General features: G+C 40.6%; 1 protein-coding gene across 2 annotated transcripts in view; it reads left to right on the forward strand.

The window, feature by feature from the left end:
* ST8SIA5 (ST8 alpha-N-acetyl-neuraminide alpha-2,8-sialyltransferase 5) overlaps positions 1–17,172 on the forward strand; it is a 69,781-nt gene extending 52,609 nt beyond the window's left edge. For both annotated transcript variants that reach the window (XM_002195296.7, XM_030258489.4), the window contains 4 exons: positions 2,533–2,677; positions 5,719–5,831; positions 9,318–9,410; positions 10,392–17,172. In XM_002195296.7, the coding sequence (XP_002195332.2) occupies positions 2,533–2,677; positions 5,719–5,831; positions 9,318–9,410; positions 10,392–10,854 (814 nt within the window). In that variant the 3' untranslated portion in view covers positions 10,855–17,172. The remainder of the gene's footprint in view (positions 1–2,532; positions 2,678–5,718; positions 5,832–9,317; positions 9,411–10,391) is intronic.
* The last annotated feature ends 2,780 nt before the right edge of the window (positions 17,173–19,952 follow it).

Consider the following 19,952-nt stretch of genomic DNA (forward strand, 5'->3'; position numbering starts at 1 on the left):
TTCTTTGTGTAGCTTCTCTCAAGATACAGCTTTTGAAACTGGCCTTGTGAAGGCAACAGTAGATTGAAGCCAAACCAGTTTTTGAATGTTATATATTGATATATTCCAGTGCCATATTTGAGTAGGTTTTGAGAAAACAAACTAAAAACTCCTCCCCTCCCCTCCCCTCCCCTCCCCTCCCCTCCCCTCCCCTCCCCTCCCCTCCCCTCCCCTCCCCTCCCCTCCCCTCCCCTCCCCTCCCCTCCCCTCCCCTCCCCTCCCCTCCCCTCCCCTCCCCTCCCCTCCCCTCCCCTCCCCTCCCCTCCCCTCCCCTCCCCTCCCCTCCCCTCCCCTCCCCTTCCCTCCCCTCCCCTCCCCTCCCTCCTCTTGTATTTTTCCTGGAAATTACTTGATAGGCGATTATCAGAGCCTGTTTTGAAGAGAAGAGTCCCTCAGGATTACAGCTCATTATTTTAAAAACAGCTGGAGTGAGAGGGGTAATGATTGTGCCCAGAGAGAAAGCACCACTTTGAGCTATGGAAAGGAGCCCTCTGAGGTTTGGCAGCCAGAACAGAGGTGGGAGCAATGAGAAAGGACTTCCCAAAGACCACCAGGAGGACCATCAATCTATCTCAGGCCACCAGCACCAGCACATTAAACAAAGAACCCCTCTCCACCCTGTGCACTGAGAGAAAAAAAAGAGATTAAAGACTCCTGTCACTGCTTCTACCTGCCTGACTGATATATCACTGCTCCAGGAACCCTCATTGGCACCCAGATATAAACATAATCTTTGTCAACTGGTTTCAGGAGCAACAGTAGTGTCTGCAATTAAAAAGAAAAAAAAAAAAGGCCAAAGCCTGTTTCATCTGTGTTCAGTGGGGCAGAGACATCAGTGTGTGAGTTTATGGGGAAGCTGGTCTCCCTTCAAAGCAAAACAAGGTCTCTGAGATTCAGGGTTGTTTAGGAGGAGAATGAAATGTCAAACCCTCTGAGCTGTGGGATTTTGAGCTTTGCCAGTCCAGTCTCATCATATGAGATGGGGAGAATCTAGCAGATTTAAATGGCAGCTACTTGAGCAGCAGAGAGGGATAAAGGTCAAAAATCACAATAAAGTTTGTATCTAGAGATTAGGGAAAGCAGTTTCCTTGAGAGTCTTCTTCCATCAGATATCAAGCATTCACAAAAAGGACTGTGGCTCTGGAAAACCAGCTGGACATTAAGGAAAAACATCTCTTTCAATGCTGTAAGGAGCAGCTAATGAAGAGGTTTTTCTTATATCCCAGCTATAACAATTCAATTCCACTATCTGTTTGTAATTATTTTTGCTGTTAGACATTGTTAATTGACTTTTCCAGTCTCATTTGTTGCCTTGATCTGACGATCATTTTGTGCCATCCTGCATGAGTCAAGTATATGAGAGTAATTGGACATCACTGAAATGTTTGCATAATCCTCTTTTTGCTTTCTGGTGCTTGTAATAAAGCCCATAAAGAAGACAGGCTTATTCTTCCAACTTAAAACATGAGGCCACACACCCCAGAAGCAAGGCATTTAATATGGGTTATTTGAGAGCCATCTGGCTTTGTCTTCATGCTTATATGTTTGCCATGATATGTATTTTTCACTAAAGGTATGAAACGCATTGACTGAGAGATAAACCATCTCTGGAATAAGGGTGAGCAGAAGTCAGGGCTTTCAGTACCGCCAGTAAAAGGAGAAAAGCATCCAGGGCAGGATGGGTGGTGGGAAAGGGAATCTTATTCACAAAGCTGCTTTTCCCATTTACATTTCACGTTTTTTCTCTCTCACTCTGAATCCCATCTTCAGGATTTTATGCAGTTCTTATTTGCACTGGAATTTATTCCATTTTGTTTGAGGGACAAAGAAAATTTTGGTAATTTGATATTTTGGAGTTTTAGGCAAGACCAGTTTGCCTCGCACTAGTCTGTCGGGGCCACGTCACCTTTCTGATGCACACATGTGCAAGGCCAAGGGCAAAACTAAGATCTTTGAAGGTTTTTTTGTTGTAGTCAAAGTGTGCTGTACTCCACAGCAGTCTGTCCAGTGGGGCAGTATCTTTGGGGAATTACTGTGTTTAAATACTGCCCCGCCATATTTCCACAGCTCCAGAGGGACTCTTTAACCCCTACATTTCCAGTGAAGAGTATATAATTCATAAAATGTTTCAGACCTCTAAGGTAGAGAGGAACAATTCACTAAGGTGGTTTTGCCAAGATATTGGAGGCAGAAGCTGATCTCTGGGGCTAGAGCAGGGCAGAATTTGCACATGAATTCCCCACAGCCTAGAAGAGTCAAGTACAGGTATCTAATTTACTCTCTTTTCTTTTTGTTTTGTCACAGTTTTCTCAATCAAAGAAAATTTCACCAAACTGAAGTTTTCTGAATGAAAATCCAGGAAACCACCATTTTACCCATCTTAGAGCTAAAAGAATTTATTTTTGGTGAAAAATACCTTGTTAGGAGTAACAGCAATTGCAAATCCTGTATCATGTCATGAGTTCTTTGCTCTCATTCTTTTTCATTTCACAGGTCTACTCTGTCAAGGTGTTGCAACGCCCCATCCTTTCTGTTCACTACCCAGAAAAATACTCCCTTGGGAACGAAACTGAAATATGAAGTGGACACGAGTGGAATCTTTCATATCAACCAAGAAATCTTCAAAATGTTTCCAAAGGTGCCTCTGCCCGTTTGCAGGAACAACTTCACTGTACTTGCTGCTTTAGGCACTATCCTATAGCCAAGCATTTAGTACTGGTTTGACATTTCCTCAAAATTCACTGCTTATATTTTGATGATTTTTATTTTTGATACAATATTTTAGATGATTCTTCTGTTTTCTGGTGTCATCTGCAATATATATATGTTTATATATACACATCCATCCATCCATCCATCCATCCATCCATCCATCCATCCATCCATCCATCCATCCATTTTTTTTAAATAGATGTATGTATGTATGTATGTATATATATGTATATATATATATATATATATATATATGTCATTTCCTGTAGAATATTGCTGATTTAGGAGCAAAGTGGATAATGAAATAAGAAAGCTAAATAAAAGAGACACTGATTTATCAGAACTCTTTCAAAGTATAATATTCAAATATAATAAATCCAGCATTTGAGGATAGGTCTTCTTTTCTTTTTGGCATGATTATTTTATAATTAATATTCACAATGACTATTTTTATACTTATTTCCATTTGCAGATTATCTGTGAATGGGATTCATAATTTTTAAATGTATTCATCATAACGATTATTCAAAACCTTTCCAGAAAATAACACTTGACCTCCAGGGGTATTCAAGGTTATAATCAGTGGGCAATTCCCTCTGCATATGAGCAGGAATGGGCTGATGTGGCTGCAGATTTATCAAGAGGCACGCCCCTTCGATTTACAGCAGCATATTTGAAGGGGGTAGTTGAAATTTATCCCTTTTGAAAAGACAAACCTATATTCAGATAAAGTACTTAGAATTTATGCCAATGAACATGTCCTTCTGGGTCCAACCACTTCTAATCATTTGGCTTTCTGAGCACTGCTGAGAGGAAGGGAAGTATTGTTATCAGAATGTGCACATGGGGAGCTGGGTCAGAAGCAGGGGAAAGCCTGGGATCTAAGAAAGCATTTTGGCATCTGGAGATGTGCAAAGAATGGGTACATCTAAGTTCAGGACTATTATCCTCAAAACCCTGCCTGATTAGTGCATGAAAGTCTGAACGCCTGCGATCTGCAAGGTATGCGCTAGAGCTGATGTGGTGTTTATCCAGTGTGAGAACCCCGGGACTGATTCAGGGGTCTCGTGTGGTGGTAAAGTCTCTCCTCCAACCTGTGTTTCCAAAGAAAAACTCCGCAGCCTCTTGTTGTTCAGTCTCAAGGCACTTTATTGCTAGTTATCTAAAAGATTGTCTTCGCCTGCTGCGGCTGCCTTGGTCAGCTGCCCAGGCAGAGGCACACACACTCCTGACACCCTCACTGTCCGGTGTCTCCATCATCTCTCTCCCCGCCCAGGGCTGCTGCTATCTTTTATATGATATATTACATGTTATATGTTTACAGATTTTCCCCAATACCTACTGTCTATGTTACAATGTGCTTTTCTACTCTAAACCAATCTGTGAGTGCCAACATCACCAAGAACATGGAGGCAAGGAAGAAGAAGAAGAACAGGATTGGCCCACTTTCCTCCATCTTAGAACTCCTGACCCCCCTGTACAAAGTAAAACCCCCCTGTACAGGTGTTAAAACCCCCCTGTACAATACTAAAAAATTTTCCCCTCTAATTTGTAACTACTTTTACTATACCATCTAACCCTCTGTGACCGCTTGTTCCACCTTCAAAGTTGGTAACTCATTCCATGGCTCAAACTCAAAATCACAGCTGTTTTCAGCTGCTTGCCAGGGTCTAAAATGCTTCTGACCAAGGCCTGGAACCTCTGAAAATGTCTGAGGGACATTTTGAGTTCCGACAATCCAGGTATGATCAGGATACTGTGAAGTCTTTATTACATGCCAAAATGCCTTTGGGAGTCACTGGGCAGGCACCAAAGCTGCCCTCTGCATATGAGCAGGGCTGCAGCCTGGCACATGTAAGAAATAAAGGGCTGAAAACACAGAAGCAATGCTGTAGGGGCAGGAGTCTTGTGCTAAGCATGGACACTTGGCTTCTCATTTCCCTTCCGGGGCTGCCAAGGGACTGTGTGTTAAGAAATCACTGCATAAAGCACAGACAGCTCCATATTTCCTCTCTGTCAGACAGCTGCTGCTTTTCTCAGACAGGTGTAATTGCATGCCCTTTTTGCCTCATGCCTTATGGATGCCGTGGAAAGATCCTGGGAATAATCACCCAGAAATGTCAAGCCATTCTTGCATCCCTCTGTAGTTTGCAGTGTGAGATTATTGATAAAATATGTATGTACCAAAAATGAGCACTCTCATGCTTATATAAGCACATCTCTACATATTCATAAGGTGTAGCATGGCTCAGTCCTCGTCACAGTCCTCTCACCATAACAACCCAGTTTGTTCTCAGATGTGATTTTTACTCTCTGGCTTTGGCAGCAGCTGCACCTCTGTGTGTGAAGACAGGATTTTGCCCAAAGATTACAGAAGATGCATCATCTATAAAGGTGCCTGACCAAAGGCAGTGCTGGTAGTGCCGATGCTAATTAATAATCATTAATACTATTAGTACAATTTGAGTTGGTAAGCAGTAAAAAATTTGGGCTGTTTTCTGTGATGTGTTGTCTGACAGACTTCTTGGGCTTTATTGGCTGCCCTGGAGCTCTGTGTGCAGTCTTCCCAAAAGCAAGACACTAGAGCCTGAGGAGCCAGCAGTTTGCAGGCAGGTCAGAGAACAGTGCCTGATTCAAACCACTAATTCATGGTTTGTGTCCTCACGTGGAAATCAAAGGGGAAAGAAAATGTCTAAAATTACTCATGTTATTGAACTTGGGAAAAAAGAACACGTTATTGGTGATTTTTTTTCCATTTGGGTTTGTTGGCTGTGCCATCTCTAATTGCACAGCAAAATATCCCATCATTTTGTTTAGAGGGAATATTGCACACCAGAACCAGTGTCAACACCCTGTGGTAAATGCACCAAGGTGCAGCTGCAGAGGGAAAAAAGGAAAAAGTGAAAAAGAGGTTTGTTGTCTGCATGTTTTGGGATCTTTAACTGTTTCCTTGCTCTGCTGTTTCAGGATATGCCGTACCAGCGCTCCCAGTTTAAGAGGTGTGCAGTGGTTGGGAATGGAGGAATTCTGAAGAACAGCAGATGTGGCCGAGAGATTGACAGTGCAGACTTTGTGTTTCGGTAACGACCACGGCTTCATTTTCCTCTTTTTTATGCCTTTTCTAATGACAAATGGAACATTGCTAAGCTATCCTCCCTCACATGGAAACATGACATTTGCTAAATTGGCCATGTCAAGTCTGCCTCTTGCACAAAAAGCTGTGTTTCAAAAAAAACGCTGAAAACAAGAAAAAAAAAAAGCAAAAAAAAAAAAAAAGGCAAAACAAAAAAAAAACCACCCCAAAAAATCCAAAACCCAAACCGCCAAAACATCTTAATTCATAATATTTTTTTTTTAATAAAGCTTTGAGGAACTATTTCTCCCAAACTCCATGGGGTTAATCACTAATTTATTGGCAAAGTCTGATGCTCTCTTTCAAGATATCCCCTGCCACTGGGGTTGTGGATTCATCCTTCTATGGATATTACCCTGTAAGCAGTGTCCTATGAACCTGGGCATAATTTTCTGGGGCAGAGCTGAGCCTCAACTGAGTGACAAGCAGCTTGGTCAGATGTTAATAGCTCACAGCTGATGTGCCTTAGAGGTGTATTTCTGGATTGGTACATAGCTCAGGTGCTCAGTAACAGGATTTACTGTAATCAATAATCAACCAAGGGCCTCCAGAGTCACCAGAATAACTTTAAAGGTTAAGTGTCTTCACTGCTCCTCACTATATGTGGAATTATCCACTTTTTGCATAAACTGGGATGTCCCACAATAAGTGTCCCTGGATAAGAGAGTCTAGCAGCAGTTTTAAAATCCTTATTAAATATGAGAATGATTTTTTTTTGTTATTCATATGCATGACTAATCCCTCTCTAAATCCTGTTAAGCTCTTTGCCTGGGTCACAGCATATTACTGCTAGCTCACAGATTCATGACTTGGTCTCTAGAAAAAAAAAAATCTCTTTATTTCAGTTGGCCTATTTTCTGATCTTGGGTATGTTGTTGTCAGTTTTGAATAACCATGCACAAAACAATTAATTTCTCTGATTTCACACCAGCAAAAATTAGATCAGATTTTTGCTCAGTGCAATCTTAATTTAATTTGACATCATATGAGAAAGTTTTACAGGTCCTACATTCAGGATTCATTATTTTCAGACCCCTGTGTCTGCCTCTTATTCCAACTTTACAGAAAACTATTATCTTAGTTTTCAATGAAAAAAAAGGCTGTGAGAAAGTCCAGGCTTCACATAACATCTTTCTTAAAAGGCTAGTGTACTCCATATGTATTAAATAATTACTGTAGATTCCCTGCTGTTGTGTTGGATCACAACCATAAGTATGGATGAAAGGAGCAGCCCATGTGACACATGGAGATGGCAAGCTTTTAAGCAGAAGCTGAAATATGTCTGGCAAATCTCATTTATGTTTAAGGACTTTTAGCAGAGGTCCTGTTTTACCACTGCTGCTCTTCCTTGAATGGTACCAAAATTGGTGAAAAAAAGAGGAGATTATTACAGAATTTATAAATTGGGTTGTGTTTGTTAACAGTAACAATTAAATAGAGATTTAGTCTATAGAACTGAAATATGAATAAATATATCCGTGCCAGAGAAACCCCTGGTTCACCATCTCCAAATGTGGATTATACAAAAAGATGTGCCAGTGTTTTAAAACTCAAGGTCTGCTGACATCAGTTTTAGAGTAAAGCTTGTGTTCAAGGTCAGGTCTGAACACATCTGCTTTCCAGTCACCACTCCACCGAACTATCAGGAATCTTCATCTTGGCCACCAGTGGAATTATTCAAAACATTTCACAAGCTGCTTATGGAGCCCTGATTACATTCAGTGATACCTTTAGGATACTTGGGGAAATCTTTTCTTGTGGCCAGCAGCATGCAGCCAGGATTGTTCTCAGAAGTAAATCCTGAAAACCATTAATTATAGTACAACAGAATATATAAAATGCACACAAGGGTTGCATTTACCAGTAGTTATTGTCTATCTCCATCTACTGGCCAGAGCAGAGCTCTGTGGTGAAACACCTGATGAATTTAGAGATGGGACTGCTCTCTTGGTAGGGATGAGTTTTTGGAGACTTGTGGCAAAAGTACAGTTTGTGCAGATGGGACCATTTTTATAAGGCATTATAACCTTCAAAAATTCAGTCACTCTTAATCCTGGTGTAAATGTCCTATTCAGAAACATTGAAGCTGATTATCTGAAAACCCTCCTCAAATATAACCTAATAAGCACAGTGCCCAGTGCTAGGTGGAACTGAGGGTGCTCAAGGACTTGAGGGGCATGACCCAGCAGAAGGAAGTCCTAGAAATGGCATTATCTGTGAAAAGGATAATCAAAAACAATTCTCTAGCCAGATAAAGACAGACTATCTGTAAGGGGGGTGTGAATCTTTTGAGTGTTAGAAGGACTTGGAAGGAATTTTGTGCATTCTTCTGCTCTCCAAACTGTCCTCTCTCTTTGACTGAGAAATTGTCCTGACAGCTGAACTGTGGTATTGTGAAAACAATAAGCATCTCTTACCCTAAATACCATCACAGTTTTTGCTCAGCCCCATTCTTCCAAAATATGAACAACTTTAAGGATTAGGCGCAGCAGTATTTCTGAGATGTGTGGGGTCTTAACAGTGATGGTTTTAATTGAGGCTTGCAGGTCACTTCAAAAAGCTTTCTAACTGTCACTAAGTGCCTAACTCTACCTTAAACTGAGTGTAAAACTGGTTGCCAAGCCACACGTTTTATCCCTGAAAACACATGCTAAAGTGTTTTTTCAGCTGGATTTCCTTTGGAAGGAAAGACAGTATGATAGCTTGTGAGTGTGCATTTCAATAACTTCAGTATCTCTTGAGAGATGCTTTAAATTTTGTGAGATGATTTATCTATGACAAGGCCAAGGTGAATGGAGGCTGGGCAAAGTCAAGGCTTTCAAATCTCACAAGTTTGCTTCCAATAATTTTGATGTCCTGTGGTGAACTTGTAGAGTCAGAATTGCTGCTATCACACCATGTTGGGAGATGCTTATAAATGGAAAAGGAAGTGAAGCAGATAGTTTGGGATTAATTAGGTCTGGGTTAATTTCTCTCTTGATTTCTCTCCCCTGAATTCTCCTGGGTATAAACCAAAGCATCTTAAAGGCACTGTTGTAGATATAGTTTATTAATTATTGAATACATCTCAGATACTACTCAGTCTTTGATTTTTATAGGCTGTTTGGCCTTGGAGTTTCAATCCATTTTGCACCCTAAACTTACAGAGTAAATAGGTAAATAGCTATTAAGGCGGCAAAGTGAGCATTGGCTACACCTGCAAAGAGGGGTCATCTCTCACAGGTGAGGGAACAAGAGAGGTCTTCATATTGCCCTCAAGAACTTTTTAGATCATTGCACAGTTTGGACATCAACATGTTTTGATGCAATTTTTAATTCTCACTCTGTTTCTAGATATGTTGCTTGGCAGAAATGCTTAAATAAATTTTATTTTCTAGTCCTGAAAAGGCGAAATAAATATTTAAACTTTCTTATTAATTTCTCTTTCTTATAGATGCAATTTGCCTCCTATATCTGAGAAATACTTAATGGACGTTGGGGTGAAGACAGATGTCGTGACAGTCAATCCCAGTATAATCACTGAGAGGTTATTTCTGTTTTTTTTTTTTTTGTATTTTCATTTCTCTTGGTTTCCCAAACCTACCTTTGACTTAATTCTGTTACACAGAAATTTTCCCCAAATCCTACTTTATACCATCACTATGAATCATGCATTTCATTCTGAATTGAATAAGTAATAAGTTGTAGAAATGTGTTAAACACTTAAACCTGCACTTTGATGATAGAAAATGGAAAGGCAATGAGCTAAAATTAAGTTAAAACAACGCAGCCATATGTCCCCTGCTCTGCTTGCAAGTCCCAGTGAAACATCTTAGAAACATTCAGGAGGAAGAAACTGGATCCAACCCGAAATGCCGAGGTCATAGAATCACAGTCACTAACACTGGAAAATTAAGATCATCAATAAATAAAGTAACACACATTGTCACATGTTTAAAGAAATGTCAGTGTAACTTTACTGTAGACAGGACTGACTAGGTGATTTTAATCTTAAATTTGTTAATGCCCTAATGCTATTTTGTGACATTTTTGGGACCATGAGGCTCATTATTGCTTTCATTTCTCAATGGGGAATGTATTTCTTTTCTCAAGCAACATAAATAATTTGTTTGACTTTGGGTTTCTTTTAAAAACGTTAGTTAGACATTTTAAACACTTGCTAGCTTTGGTTGGCCACTTTTTTATACAGCTCTGCATTGCATGGTGCACCACGTATCTTGGAAAAATTATGTACTTCTAATAATACCATGAGAAGCAAGACATTATTAGAAATGGCCACAAGGTTATTATGAAGTTATTATGAATTTTTTTATGACCTGAAATTTTACCCTACGTTTCATGTGGATACTGTAGCTACAAATCTAAGTACATTCCCATTGACAACGAGATGCTGTCAACGGGAAGTATCATCTCAATTATCCCTGTGTCAGAAATATTTCAGTAAAAGCCCATTGAGTGTTTCTTGCTGGGAATGGGCTGACCATCACTCGCACCCTCTACCCTTCAGATTCCACAAGCTGGAGAAGTGGAGGAAGCCCTTCTATGACGTGCTCCAGGTGTATGAGAACGCCTCCGTGCTGCTGCCGGCCTTCTACAATACACGCAACACGGATGTGTCCATCCGGGTCAAGTACGTCCTGGATGACTTCGAGTCCCAGCAGGCTGTTTATTACTTCCACCCCCAGTATCTCATCAACGTCTCCCGCTACTGGCTCAGCCAGGGTGTGCGGGCCAAGCGGGTCAGCACCGGGCTGATCCTGGTGACTGCGGCCCTGGAGCTCTGCGAAGAGGTGCACCTCTTTGGCTTCTGGGCCTTCCCCATGAACCCCTCAGGGATTTTTATAACTCACCACTACTATGACAACGTGAAGCCTCGCCCCGGCTTCCACGCGATGCCCTCAGAGATATTCAATTTCCTCCACATGCACAGCAAGGGGATCCTGCGGGTTCACACGGGGACCTGCAGCTGACAGGGACACTGCAGAGTGTGGCAGGAGCTCAATGGCCTGTGTAAGGTGTAGGAGGTTTTGTTTTACCCCGAGATTATGCAATAATTGTTTGATATAAATTTCCTCAAGGCATTGCATCCCATAAGATCTAGGACACCAGCATCTTTCCTGCTAGCAGAGTTGGGTCCATAACAGTGCAGGAGAAGCAAAACTCCTGTGCCCCAGGGTACATGCTGTCCTGGAAAGCAAGTCAGATAAGAAGCACATTTACAATACATTTAGGAATAAATAGACCACATTAATGTATTTACCATTTCACTATGGAGAAAAGCACCAAACTTTTGAGGAAAAACAGAGGTGGAGAATTTTAGCGTAGATTATATGACTTTACATAGGTTTCTGAATTGAGTACTTTGGGGTATTGCCAGATATTATTGAACACTGTCTCTGGCCTTTAGGTTTTTGAAAATACTCTTTAGCATTATAGCTTAATGGGGATATATAACTTAAAATCTTTGTTCCATAATGTCACAAAGTGTTGATCAAAAATAGCAGATAGATGTGTTAGGAATAAACAATAACACTTTATGATTTTTTTTCAACCAGGATAGAACAGAATGTTGAACTCCCATTGGCAGCAACAGATAACTGTGTGAATCATGTTGTGATACTGTTTTAGAGATTTATTATTCATCCTTCTTGCACCTTACATTTCTGTTCTCCTCTGCTGATTGTGCTTCCTTTCTCCTTGTCTGTGATGCTTTCCTTCTGGCTAACACATGGCAATACGTGCACTTCCTCCTACAGCCACCATCTCAGCATCACATTGGAGTGCTTGCTGAAGGAACAAGCTCTTTCACAAGGTTTTCTTGAGATGAAGAGCAAGGGGATTACGTAGTTATATTTTACATGTTGATTTTTTTGTTCAGCATAAGATAGGGAAAAAACCCATTTCCTTGTTGATTTTTGTCAAAGACTTTGTAAAAGTATCTGAATGTTGATTCACTTCTGTGCAGGTTGAGTTAACACTTTCAGGTATCTGTAATATGTTAATGTCAGGAAATGAAGTTTAAATTCAGAGAAGTTATTTTGTGGCTTAGATTATGATGCTTATTTTAAAATTATGCATCTTGAGATGTAAAGCATCTTAGTGTGGCGTTTTTGTATATTGAGAATGTTATTAGGATAGTAAAAGGGCTGGTGGTATATTCTTTAAATGTCATCAGTGTAGCTCTGTCAGGTATGCCAAGCCTAATTTTTACCTGCTACAGCTGACAAAATCCTGAAGCAGAAAAGATGGCACAAGTTGCTGGATTTATTTTGTAGTAATAGGATGCTGGTATATGCCCTTTCATACTGGTATGGCTGCATGCAGAGGAGGTAAGGTTTACTGTTCCAGCTGTGCTGGCATAGTTAAGTGAACAGAGTTTCCCTGTCTAAGTTCTTAGTCTGAAGCACTAGGGCTGTTGCCTTGTCTTGTCTTATGTAGATTACAAGGATTTGAAGTTTAAAGTTCTGTATGAGGGATTTTTTTTTTTTTTTTTTTTTTTTTTGCAGGGGTGGGGCTGGCGGGGAGAGAGTTAAAATCCAAATATGGACTTGGAGTTTGATTTTGTAATGCATGAATGCACAAAGCTTCTTTTAAAAGCCTCTGTGCTATGCTGAGAGCTGTGCAAGTTGCTCACACTACAGATAAAATGATCACAAAGAAAGTGAAGGCACATTGGTCACCATTTCAAAAGTCACTGCTGGCCAGCAGTGACCTAGATGGCACGTGAGAGTGTATTTTATTTCGACTAGACTCCTGAGGTTTGATTGCCTTAGAAGCAACCCATAACCTTGATGAAGGTTTCAGAACTCACCTAGGAAACACCGACCAGGGGCAGGTGAAGGACCAGTGCTTAAGCTTACTATGTAATTTGTAGTGATGTGTTTTAGGTCTTAGAGTTACGCTGCATGTTATTGAGCAACCCCGTGTATTGTCTACCTGTGAAATAGGCAGCACCCCCATCAACCTGCAGGTGAAATGGTTTCCTTGATTCAATATGCAAAAGAGATATTTGTCTTTGTTATGTTGTGTAAATTTGTGTGCAAAGGGCTTTCACAATGAAGTGCTGTGATGAAAGTGCTATTTAGACAGCAATGTGACACTGCAGGTTGGCCGTCTCGCTGTGCATTGTTTTATGATAACAGTAATGACACTGAAGCTGGTATTTAGAGTCCTTACTCCTTATTCTGCCTGAGTTTGGGCCTAGTAGTGACTTCAGGTTTGCTGCTGCTGCTCTGCTAAGGTTACCTTCTTTAGTAAGAGATTTTTCTTTACTATGGTGATGGAAGTGAACAAAATCAACTGAAAGGAGTCTGATACATTGCAAAAGGCACTTCAAAAAAGATGGGTAAGCACTTGAGAAGCATCCATATGTTGATAGAAATAGTGCAAATCCCTCCTTTTAGTTGCAAGAAAGCCTTTTGGACAGACAAAAGGATAAGCAAAACTGCATTTGCAGTTAATCTGTAATTACAGGGTCACAGACATTTGCTTTCCATTGTTTGCTTAATATAATAAATGAACAATGTAAATTCACTGTAATAAGTGCAGTGTTACTGTGTTTAGATTTTGATTGCTTATAAATCTATAGCTACTATATTTTTTTAATGATTTTAAGAAGTGTGTGCAGTTTACTTGCACATATGCACCAAAGCCCAGTCTTGCCATATTTATCTGAAAAGAGCCCCCATTCATGTGGGTGGGTAATTTATTTGTGTAGGGACTGCAGAAACAGATATTTCTGTGAAGGTGTACATAGGTGTACAGTTAGATATAAGGAGTGATTCACAAACCAGAAAGATAATTAATGAAATTTATAAAAATAGTCCTTGAGATGAAATACATGTCACAACAGGTTCACTTTCTGATACATTTTTCAGGTATTGCTCAAAAAATAATTGCAAAACGATGGCATTTGCCAGAAATGCCATATGTAGAAGGGCTTTTGCAGAAAGAAGGACCCTCCTTGGTTTCTGCCATGATTCTTTTGTGCGCTGAGCATAAGTAAATATTCTTTTGACATCAGTCATTTGTCTGAGTTTGGGGCTGGCTTTGTTTTTCCTTTTCCCATGAGGCCTAAGCTCCAAAAGTCCAATCTTAACCTCTGAACAACGGGATATATGAGTGATAAGAAGTGACTGTCAGGTGTGTTTGCTGCAAGTAAAGGTTGTGTATAGCAAGTTGTGCTTTCCCAGAAGAAAGTCTTCAGGCCCCAGAGAAATCCCCCCACCAATAATTCTGACCTATCTATGAAGAAAGGCTGTCAGCTGTCTGGTACCGCATCCTGAGTTTGAGCTGTAATCTGTGCTCCGGTGCTGAGAATATGAAACCTGAGACAGGCAGAGAGAAAATGTCATGGCTTAATCCCCAATTCTTCACCTTATTTAGGAGAATCCCTTAAGAAGTTCCTGATATCTGCATACACTGGCAATGCAAATTCAGTTGGAAATCATAACTAGGATTGCTTTGACTTTATTGTCGGGTCAACAGAGTAGGCTTATAAATCTGCTAGTGCTGTCATCAAAGGGAAGGAAGTATTTTAGCTGGAACAGTTTGGCTGATTGCTTTTGATTTATGAAATCCAACTTTACTGTTGGACAGAATGGCTTCAATGGCAACAAGGCCATTATAATATTTTAGCATATTTCCTGTGATTGCAACTGAGTTGTCAAAGCTAGCTCATGAATTGCAAATGGGAAAACCATGCCATGACAGCTCCTTCTGCTGCTATCGCAAGGAGGAGAGGCACCATGCTGAGCAGGTCTGTGGTCTCCTGGAGAAACAATGTGAAGGGAATATAGGAGACTGCAAGGACAATACTGCTCCAGGGCCTTTAGTGCCATGGAATATCACAGCAGAGACAAAAGATGAAGTTTCAAGCTTGCAGCAACCAGGGATAGCTCCCGAATCCTTAAAAAATCCACCTCTTGCAGGCTTGGCTGATGATGAATTAAAGGTGACTTGGGATGGCCAGATGTAGTAGATGGAAGGAAATAATCTCCAAGAATAGTCCCCTCTGTGGGTGTTTGGTGAATCAGTGGAAGTGCTGCTCGAGCCTTGGAGGCAGGAGCACTGGTGGTGACGCAGCTGTGTGGGTGGGCTGCCCATGCCCAGCCCTCCCTGGCAGCGAGGAGCAATCTCTGCTTTGTCTGTGAGGGAAACTGAGGTGGAGAGGTAGGGAATCTGTCCTTTCTGATCTTCTGAGGCCAGGTGGCTTGTCCACTTGTGCGCTTGGATAGTGAACAGGGAGGGCTCTGAAATGGGCCTTTTTCCTGATCTCCCTCTCATTTGAGTGTGCAGAGAACCTTGGAGATTTTACAAGTAGAGGAAAAAGGAAATAGAAAAATTCAGCATTCTCTAAAGGGCCAGGTTCCCTGGGAAATTCTGGAGTGAGCTGAGGTTTCAGGAATAAAGAAGTCAGTATTTATGCTTAGGGCCTTTACAAAATCCAGTGAAGCGTGTGGAAATTTTGTGTCCTCCAGAAACAGGCTTTGATCATGGACAAGATGAGCAACCTCTTTTCCCCTCCATCACTTGATTTCAAATACACATTTTAATGTACTTTAGATACAGTGAAGCAGCAATACCATGTTTTTAATGGTGTGAGTAAAGAACAAGCTTCTCTGGAAGCAAAAGTGTTGTGATTGTCACTCTCCCTTCCAGATTTCATCAATTCATCTTTTCAAACTCATCTATGCAAAGTATTTCATCATGGTAGTGTAAATCCTACATGAGCCCTCTGTACCTGGCGGTATGCATGTGAACCACAGCCCTCAGGAAAAGAGGTTTTTTTTTCTGCTTGCTTTAAAATACCAGCATGGAATTTGTCAGTGATATGAATGTGTTCAAGGCAGGATACAGCCCACTACCTTTGAAGCCACCACAACATTCACATTTGGGTTAAGCAGAAAGAGAATTCAGGCCTTATGTCAGTGTTTGTAAGCCAAGCCAATCTCCCAGAAAACCCTCCCAGATTATTATCATCATTTTGTGTCTTGTTATTATCCAGTCTAATGTGGGTGAGCCTGTTTGGCATCCTGTGTTGTCTGCATGGTATTAAAATAAAAAAGAAAAAAACCCCTGATTCTATTCAAAATTGAAATTGTACTTAAGTGCTTAAAAAAAAAAAAAAACAACAAAAAAACTTAAGGGAAATCCAAAAGTACAAGAGGCATAAGTTTGAGGGTCCCAGGCTGTCAGCACCTCCAATGCTCCCCAAAGCTCTGAGCATCCAAGAAACATCAGAAATGAGGGACTGGGCCACAGTAGGAAGCTTGAAGAAAGACAAATCTGCCTCAGCACATCGAGAATTGAAAGATGTAAATATGTTACCAATGTGTCTATTTCTATTTAGAAGCCATAGATGTTCTCAGTGTTTGATCTTTGGGTAAGCTGATACACATTTTTGACTGTACTAATCACTGTAAAATGTGTTAGCATGTAAAACAGTGACAAATTAAGACAGAAAAATCAGATACTGTGTTGGCTGGTTCTCGAAATGTTTGTTGTAGCTGAAACTGTCTGACGGACCAAGACACTGAAGTATCTCCAGTGCTCCATATGGCTTGTGAAGACTATGGTTATTGTCTTCTTATCAGGAACAGGCAGAATTAAACCCTATTTGTTAACATTGTGTTGGCCAAGTGATACACACTTACTTAGGTGTGCCTTCGAGCCTGTCCCCTTAGAGATGAGGGAAGGGAGAAAAATCCCTTCTCTGTCTGGGAGAGGACAAAAATTCGGTGACATTTCCTTCATTTCTAGGCCCTCCTTGCTCTCAACCATGAGGTTCCTAATAAAACCTCTGCATTGAGCCCATATAAATGGTATTTAAGAAGTGCTGCCTGTTGAGTATATCCCTGATTTTCACCTGGTGGGAAACAAATCCTTATTTTGGGAATACTGGAGTAAAACTTTGGGTCTTCATTGTAGGGGAGCTTGGGCTATGACAAAAAGAAAGCTGTTTCATGTTTGTTGTTTCTGTAAGGCAGTGATAGTGAGGGTGGATAAATCCATGCAGAATCATGTTGGTTTTACAATGATGTTAATCTCTTGTGTCCTTTGGCTGACTTTTATTTTGTCAAACTTACACCTTGTGATTTTGGCTTATTATTGTTTCTGTAGCTGTATTATGGTTGTGATAGAAAGCCTATCAATTGCTGTAAGCCATAACTAGAACAGTAATCAGGGGTCTTTGGGTTTGGTTTTTTTAATTTTTTTTTTTTTGGTCTGTGTCACTGTGTTTGAAAGATGATTTAATTCTATTGAATAAACAAACCACTTTAACAGTTTTCTGGGAAAGGCAATCTTTGTACCACTTATTGTGCCTTTAAACTGATTTTGTATTCTCTGCTGGGGGGGGGGGATTGGGGGGAATTGGAAGCTCAGCTGGTAGAAATTGTTTCACAAAACTAGAGAAAGCCACTGTGGAATTATATGGTTATATAGCATCATATATATATATATATATATATATATATATGTGCAACCATACAGACTGAGAATTTGGTATTTGTTCACTGAATATTCAGTATATGTTGTGGACTGTTGTCTATGAAATATCTAGACACAGTAAGGTAATTTATTACTGGAAGTAGCAAACTGTGCACAGACAGCCTTTGAAAAGCCTCTGCAATCCCTGGGATTTGCCTACCTACACCTTCCTAACAGCTCTGTCCTTTACTGTGTTCATCCTTCATATAAAATAATCTTCTTTGGATCTGGTCTGTCTTATTCAGCCTCAGTCTTTCAAGCTTACACTTTCATCAATATTCTCAGAGAATTAAAATATAGATGTAAAAATACTTGTGGTAATGCATGATAGCAGATGAAACAACCACCTATTTTTTGAAACTGGGTATTTTCCCAATTGCCATTCTATTGTTCCTAGATTATAAACTGAAATGGGAGTATGTAACAGAAATAATACAATCTGGGTATTAGTGCTGGTACAAGGAAAATGTAAATGACTTTGAAGATGCAGAGCTATGGTGAATGCTGGAGGAATCAGCCCTCATTCTTGCTGACATTAAAACTGATGGATGTACTTCCTTCCCCCAGATGCTTGTGATTATTGTTAGTGATTATTCAATCAAGGAGACGAAGCATGTGGAGAGGGAAAAATGAATAGACAAATTGACACTGGATGATATAATTCCTGTCTATCACACTGCAAATTGCTTGGCTAAGCAAGCAATCAAAGAATGGTTTATTTCCTAAAGCCTGCAGCATCCGTCATTTTCCTCAGTGGCATTTGCAGCCTTGGTTCCAAGAAAGTTTCCATAAAAAGCCACAATGAATTACAGAGATGTTTCGCCACAGTCTGACAGTGCCCAGAAGTGGGCACTTAGGGGAAGAGCAGAAGAAACAGGGGAAATAATAATAAGAGGCCCTTCTGCTGGTTTTCCCTCAGACTCGTATTGACAGCTTGTATTTTTGTCCCCGGCAATGCTGTGTGGTACTGAGTGTCAGATTTCAGCTCTGTGTTCATGATGAAGTGGTTCCTTCTGCACTTATGATCTCCCAATGGTGTCCAACAAGATGTTTTTAGGTTGTGGGCCCTGCCAGATGGAGCCAGGGCAGGTACTGACCTCCCTTCTCCCAGCACAAGCATTGCAGGGAGCACCTCCTGGAATGAAAGTTTTATGGATTTCTGTTAATCTTCTGCTTTTTTAAATTCTTTTTTTTTTTTTTCCCTAGCACTGCTATCCCAAATCTACTTCTGGGTGGTGAAGTGCTAGCACTTAGGTAATTTTATCACTCAGTTTTTTTCTCGCTCTACATCTTTTAGTCATCCCAACAAATCTGGCTAGAAGAATAAACATTTTAATCCACAAAGAAACTATTGTCCATCACAGAGTGGTGAAATACTACATTAAGTATGTATAAGTGCTGCTACAGGCAGCTTTTTAGGTGGAGAGGATGCTGGTTGCAAGGATGTCAGCACTAAAGCTACCTATGAGGAGGGCTTCAGACCTCAATCACTTTTTTCTAAACTTTTTCTAAACTTTTGATTTAGGAAGTTCAGGTTTTAGCCCTGAGCTGAGAGCATGAGCATTTTATTGAAGGTGAATACAGATTTCTGTAGACCTCAGAGAGAATAATAGAGTCTCCAGGTTGTGTGGAGGTCCTGTTGGGGTAGCTGGTCCTGCAGGAGCAGAACAAGAGGGTCTTGGAATTCTACTGAATTCCTGGGATTTACTTCTGCCTTTTGAGACCCCCCCCTCCCCAGACATGCTGATTAATTAAGGGCCTTCCAGATACAAGATACAAGGTGTTCTGGGTGTTCTGCCATGTCTGAGAGAGTGTGATGAAATTCATCCACAAAATCCAGCTTTCTCTGGGTTTTATTGCATCTTTAGAAATAATAAGGGCTAAAATCCACTGTTTTCCATTCATGGGGCATCTTTTGTGTATTTTTGCAAGGAATAGATTTTGTCAGCCATACAAACAGCCACACTGTCAGTTTTAGAAGTCCTTTTGCCTTGCTGGGCTGAGTGTCAGATTTTGGAGAGTGAAGTTCACCCTTCCCCCAGATGAAGTGAGTGAAATGCCATTGAAGTGTCTGAGCTTCTGTCTGGGGCTTCATGTGAGCATTTTTGTTTGCTCAGTAGCATTTGGCAAAGCCATGGTCTGCACTCAGGTCAGGCAGGCAAATGCCTTTCAGGCATTGGAAGTTAATCTTGGTGACATCTGTATTTCTAAGCACTTTATTTCCCTTGAGAAGTGCTGAGGCACTGGGGGAGCCTGATAATTTTGCAAATAATTTGCCATTTTTACTGCTCAACAGAGACATCAGCAGGTGATAAAATGAAATACTGAGTCCCTAATGCCCTGCTCTTTGGAGGTTTCCGTGAGCATGTGGTGCAGGATGATAAATATGGGATATGTGTGTCTTCCCTCTGAAAAAATTAATTAAATTTTTGACTTCCCATCTAGGTGTTTCATAAAGTACTGTGTACTCAGAATAAGTTTCGGGGTTTTTTTGTTTCAGATCTGTCTCCCCAGTCACATCTTTAATAAATCTCTTTTTCCTTCACATGGCAACACTGGGGAAGGATTTGTAATAGTG

Source organism: Taeniopygia guttata, chromosome Z (genome assembly GCF_048771995.1).
Source record: "Taeniopygia guttata chromosome Z, bTaeGut7.mat, whole genome shotgun sequence".
In the NCBI taxonomy this organism is placed as follows: Eukaryota; Metazoa; Chordata; class Aves; order Passeriformes; family Estrildidae; genus Taeniopygia; species Taeniopygia guttata.